The 6,000-nt window shown below is 42.7% G+C and overlaps 1 protein-coding gene across 1 annotated transcript; it reads right to left on the reverse strand.

The window, feature by feature from the left end:
* Positions 1–4,327: 4,327 nt before the first annotated feature.
* On the reverse strand, positions 4,328–5,311 carry LOC127032877 (olfactory receptor 14A16-like). The gene has a single exon (XM_050920471.1). It carries the CDS (start codon positions 5,282–5,284, stop codon positions 4,328–4,330), a length of 957 nt encoding a protein of 318 aa, XP_050776428.1. The 5' UTR covers positions 5,285–5,311.
* Positions 5,312–6,000: the final 689 nt, after the last annotated feature.

The raw sequence follows: 6,000 nt of genomic DNA on the forward strand, positions 1-6,000 counted from the left end.
TGATTGAACTGACCTCGTTATCTCTAGCTTGCTTGCTAGCATATATATACCTGCCCCTGGAAATTTCCATTACATGCATCTGAGGAAGTGGGAATTCACCCACGAAAGCTCACGCTCCAAAACGTCTGTTAGTCTATAAAGTGCCACAGGATCCTTTGCTGCTTTCACAGATCCAGACTAACACGGCTACCCCTCTGATACTTGGCCTCCATTTACTGCCATTGGGTAAAAGTATCACCCCCATGAAGTTATTTGGGTACCTAAGTCTTATTTTCAAAAGTGACTTTGGCACTCATAAATATAATAGGGCCAGGTTTTTAAAGGCATTTAGGAGGAGTACCTAAAGAACCTAGAGTCTAACTAATTTCTTTGAGCATAAGCTTGTGTGGGCTAAAACCCACTTGATCAAATGTATGGAGTGGAAAATACAGTAGGAAGATATATATACATACAGAGAACACGAAGAGGTGGGGGTTGCCATACCCACTCTGAGACAAATCAATTAATTGTGGGATAACATCAGCAGGAGAAAAAAAACTTTTGTAGTGTTATCAGGATGGCCAATTTCAAACAGTTGAAAGAAGGTGTGAGTACAGTAGGGGGGAAATTAGCATGGGGAAATAGTTTTAGTTTGTGTAATGACCCATCCACTCCCAGTCTTTATTCAGTTTGATGGTGGCCAGTTTGCAAATTAATCTCAGTTCTGAAGTTTCTCATTGGAGTCTGTTTTTGAAGTTTTTTTGTTGAAGTGACACTTTTAGGTCTGTAATTGAGTTTCCAGGGAGGTTGAAGTGTTCTCCAACTGGTTTTTGAATATTATAATTTTGACATCTGATTTGTGTCCATTTATTCTTTTGCATAGAGACTATCCAGTTTGGCCAATGTACATGGCAGAGGGGCATTGCTGGCACATTATGGTATATATCACATTGATAGATGTGCAGGTGAACGAGCCTCTTATGGTTTGGCTGATGTGATTAGGTCCTATGATGGTGTCCTTTGAAAAGACATGTGAACAGAGTTCGCAAGGGGGTTTGTTGCAAGGATAGGCTCCTGGGTTAGTGTTTTTTTTGTGTGGTTGCTGGTGAGTATTTTCTTCAGCTTTGAAGGCTGTCTGTAAGTGAGTATTGGCCTGTCTCCCAAGGTCTGTGAGAGTGAGGGATCATCCTTCAGGATACGTTGTAGATCCTTGATAGTGCGCTAGAGAGGTTTAAGCTGGGGGCTGAAAGAAATGGCTAGTGGCATTCTGTTACTTTCTTTGTTGGGCCTGTCCTTTAATAGATGACTTCTGAGCAGGACATCCAGGAAGGAGAGGTTGGTGATGAAGGGGCAAACTGCACTGGTGAGTCTGGAGAAGAAGACTCAGAGAGTCTGGGTTTGAGATAAACTGTTATTTCTTATAAATAATCCAGAACCCAGAAAAGGAGAATAATTCCAAAGCTCCAATTCTTGGGCTTTATTTGACTGAGAAAGGAGTAACTTGTACGTTGTCAGGGTCTGACACCAGTTTGGAGTTAGCCTTAAGCCCTATCCATAACCCTAACCCATAACCAACAGGAATTTAAGTATAAGTTTTTCTTTAAACCTTCAATGGGACCATTCGTGTTTAAAGTTTAGAAAGTGCTGAAGTGGCTGCAGAATCAGGGTCTTTGTACAGAATATTCAAAGTGAGTTTTAATTTCATAATCATGAGGTTTTGGACTAGATCCTCCGCTGGTGTAAATTCTCAGAGATCTATTGACTTCAACAGAGCTATGACAATTTAAACCATCTGAGAATTAGCCCCTTGATTTTTCAGGAACTCTTGTGTGATATTTCCATTTATTCAGTGAAACAAAACATAGCATGTTTAAAATGTATCCAGTCAAAACAGCTCGAAGTCCAAACACCAAGTACTTTTGATAAGCTGTTTGTAAAAAAGCGATGGAGTAAGTTATAGTCATAAAAAATCTTTGCTAAATAAGGCTTAATAAGAAGGACTTATAAGAAACTCATAATGTGGACAAAGACAATCACTACCAGGAAAAGCAGCACAATAATTTTCATAGATTATTTATTATCTAGCTATCTAGCTAACATAATTCACAATCAAAGAGAAATTTTGCAGCGCTGGTTGTTACAGCTGTATTAGTACAGCTGTATAGGGCCAGCGCTGCAGAGTGGCCACACTTACAGCAACCAGCGCTGCAAGTGGTGTTAGATGTGTGCCACACTGCAGCGCTGTTGGGCGGCTTCAAGGGGTTTCGGGGAACGCGAGAGCAAACCGGGGAAGGAGACCAGCTTCGCCGCGGTTTGCTCTCGCGTTCCGCGAACCACCGTGCAAACCGCAGGGAAGGAGACCTGCTTGTTCGGGGAACGCGAGAGCAAACCGCGGCGAAGCTGGTCTCCTTCCCCGGTTTGCTCTCGCGTTCCCCGAACCGCCGAGCAAGCAGGTCTCCTTCCCTGCGGTTTGCAGGGTGGTTCGCGGAACGCGAGAGCAAACCGCGGCGAAGCTGGTCTCCTTCCCCGGTTTGCTCTCGCGTTCCCGGAACCACCCTGCAAACCGCAGGGACGGAGACCGGCTTGCTCGGGGTTCGGGGAACGCGACAGCAAGCCGGGGAAGGAGACCAGCTTGATTACCAGAGGCTTCCTCAGGTATGCTGGGATACCTGCTTATTCCACGGAGGTCAAGAAAAGCGCTGGTAAGTGTCTATACTTGATTACCAGCGCTGGATCACCAGCGCTGGATCCTCTACACCCGAGACAAAACGGGAGTACGGCCAGCGCTGCAAACAGGGAGTTGCAGCGCTGGTGGTGCCCTGCAGATGTGTACACCTCCTAAGTTGCAGCGCTGTAACTCCCTCACCAGCGCTGCAACTTTCTGATGTAGACAAGCCCTAAATTTGGTTATGTGTTAGGAGAAGAAATGGTCCTATCTGTCTGTCTCTCTGTCTAATCCCATGATCTGTTTTTGTCTGTCATATGTGTAGTGTCCAGAGCCATGCACAAAAATGGTATTCTAATACTAATAACTTCTGAGATCCTTTCTCAGCTTGGAAGTGAGTAGATCTCCATGGGATAGTGTATGGAACACCAGATCAATGCATGTGATGGCACTTTTCCACTTACACCAAGGCTAGAACGAAACAACTCCAAACAAGTAACTTACACCAGTGTTTCTGTTACTACTGTGTGAAGCCCAGAGACGTTGGGCCAAAACCTCATCAGTATTAATTTGGTGATGTCAGCTGGTCTAGTCTACATTGGTGCTGGTGTAGATGAGTTGGGATATCAGACCCTTATATTTCTATCACCCTCACTTTCTCCAGGGGTCTGTTGCCAATTCTGGATCCTTGTGTATATAGGCTATTGGCTAAATCCTAATTTCTTCGAGGTGAGGGGCTAAACGTCAGTGATTTCAATAAGATCAAATTTGGCCTCATTATCCCAAGATAGATTTTCTTTAGAAAACACTGGAAAAAGTTTCTCTTCAAAACAGTCTTTTTACAATAGCAAGACTGACATAGTACTTGCATAGAGAAGATGGGTGAAGTAATATCTTTTATTGGACCATCTGCTGTTGGTAAGAGGGACAAGCTTTTGAGCTACATGGAGCTCTTCATCGGGTTAAAATAATAAAAAAACATCTTCCTGAGGCTCCTAGCATGTCATTAATAAAACAATAATATCCCAACAGTATATACATAATCATTTCAGAAGGAACTTAGCCATTCAGAAACTTCCCTTGCACCCTTTTATGATTGTGAGGGGCAAAACTTCAGTTCACTCAGAAAACCTCATCAAAGATATGACATAGGAGCTCTCAAGAGAAGGCAAACATTGAAAATCCTGTCTAGCCAAACACTCAAAATCTCTCCAGGCCTTCTCACCTGTAAATCCACCTGGAACAAAGAAACAAATAAAAACAACAAACACCTAAACAAAAATAAACTAAAAATCTGACAAACAAAAAAACCCAAAGAACAAATGCATTGATACCTCAGTCTGAGTTGCTATCCTGAAAAATAAGAGGCGCCAGAGAACCCACTGGGAACTTGGCAATGGCTACTGATTGTATGTGCAAGGTTATCACATAGAATGTTGATGGCTAGCAGTACATAGATAGATAGATAGGTAGACAGGTAGATAGATAGATAGATGAATTCTGATCTTCATTGCATTGATGTAAACCTCTAGTAACTACCTTTTTTCTTGACTTAAGTTTATCTGGATTTTTATTACTGGAAATACCTAATTCTGGATAAACAGATTGCACACTATTGTTTCATGAAAGCAATAATATCATCAGCTGATTATTTTTATAAAGAAACACAGAATGAAACTGGGATCAGTGGAGAAATATAGACATTTTATTCTTGCTAAATAATTTCCAGCCTATCAGTTTACTCAGTGTACCTTTCATTTCCTTGTTTCTCATGCTGTAGATGATCGGATTCATCATTGGGGGCATTATAGAATAGAGAACAGCCACCAAGGGATTCAGATCTGAGTTTGAGTTGGAGGTGGGTTTCAGGAAAGCAAAGGTGCCAGTGAAAAGGAATAAGGAGACCACAATGAGATGAGGGAGGCAGGTGGAAAAGGCTTTATGCCGGCCCTCCTGAGAAGGGATTCTCAGCACTGTTTTGAAGATCTGAACATATGACACAATTATAAAAGCAAAGCAGATTAAAGATAAAAGCATAAAAAGAGAGATAACAACAACTTCACCAAGATATGAGTCAGAGCAGGCAAGATGGAGGAGCTGAGGAATTTCACAGAAGAACTGATCCACCATGTTGCCTCCACAGAAGGATATCGCAAATGTGTTCCCAGTGTGCAGTGCAGAGCACAGAATACCACTGATCCAGGCACTGGCTGCCATTTGGACACAAGCTCTCCTGTTCATCACCATCTCATAGTGCAGTGGTTGGCAGATGGCGACGTATCGGTCGTACGCCATGATAACCAGTAAAGCAAAATTTGCTGAAGCAAAGAATATGTAAAAAAAGACTTGGGCAACACATCCAGAATAAGAAATCAATCTGGTGTTCATGAGGGAATTTACCATCGATTTGGGGATGGTGACAGAGATGTAGCCAAAGTCTAGGATGGACAGATTAATCAAGAAGAAGTACATGGGGATGTGAAGGTGATGGTCGAGGGCTATAGCTGTGATGATGAGAAGGTTCCCCAGCAGGGATATCAGGTAAAGCACTAAAAACACAATAAAACATAAAATCTGCAGTTCCCAAACGTCAGAAAATCCCAGGAGAAGGAATTCGGTAATGGCGGTTTGGTTGGACATTTTCTTCCTCAGTACACTGTGTGATGCCTGTGCAGGAAATGAGAAGGACAATAGTGAGGACCAGAGTGACAGAGAGAATGGCCTGCTTCTCCTTTTCCTAATATCTCATTATAAGGATGTCAAAGGTGCACAGAACTCCTCACTTACAATGACTAGGTGTCGTTAGTGCTCCTTACCTCTGACAATCAATCAGTCACATTATCACACTAGAGTAACCGCCTTTAAGCTTCATCACTTTACCCAACCTGAGGATTTGGTCCAAGGTGTAGCTTGATAAAATGCAGTATGAAGGATAGAACAAAGCACACTCCAAATCTAACAATTCTTGCAAAGAAAGTCCCTCCATTGTGACCATCACCAAGTGCACAATTTGGGCATGAAACTAATAGATTAAAATGCCAACACATCCTGATTCCCACTTTGAAGGGCAAAATAACATAGACTTCTCCAGCATCGCAAGTAGCAGCTCATTTGTGATGTTTCTAATCTAAGTTCTATGCCTAGACAGCCGGCTGCCTGCTTCCAAGTTGATTTATGGCAACAATTCCCAGCTGTACTTCTGTCTGCGTGTAACAATGAGCTAGCAGCATACCTCCATCATCGCTATGTTTTATCATTTACTCTGTACTGTGCAGTGCAGCGGTTGTTAGGACACCTGGGCTTTGTTCTTGTCTCTGCCGGTGATCTGATGTGTGACCTTAGCCCAGACATTTCCC

The sequence above is a fragment of the Gopherus flavomarginatus genome, chromosome 12 (assembly GCF_025201925.1).
Source record: "Gopherus flavomarginatus isolate rGopFla2 chromosome 12, rGopFla2.mat.asm, whole genome shotgun sequence".
NCBI lineage: Eukaryota > Metazoa > Chordata > Testudines > Testudinidae > Gopherus > Gopherus flavomarginatus.

Coding starts and splice junctions, on each gene's coding strand:
- LOC127032877 (XM_050920471.1), bottom strand. CDS start 5,284: ATGTCCAACCAAACCGCCATTACCGAATTCCTTCTCCTGGGATTTTCT.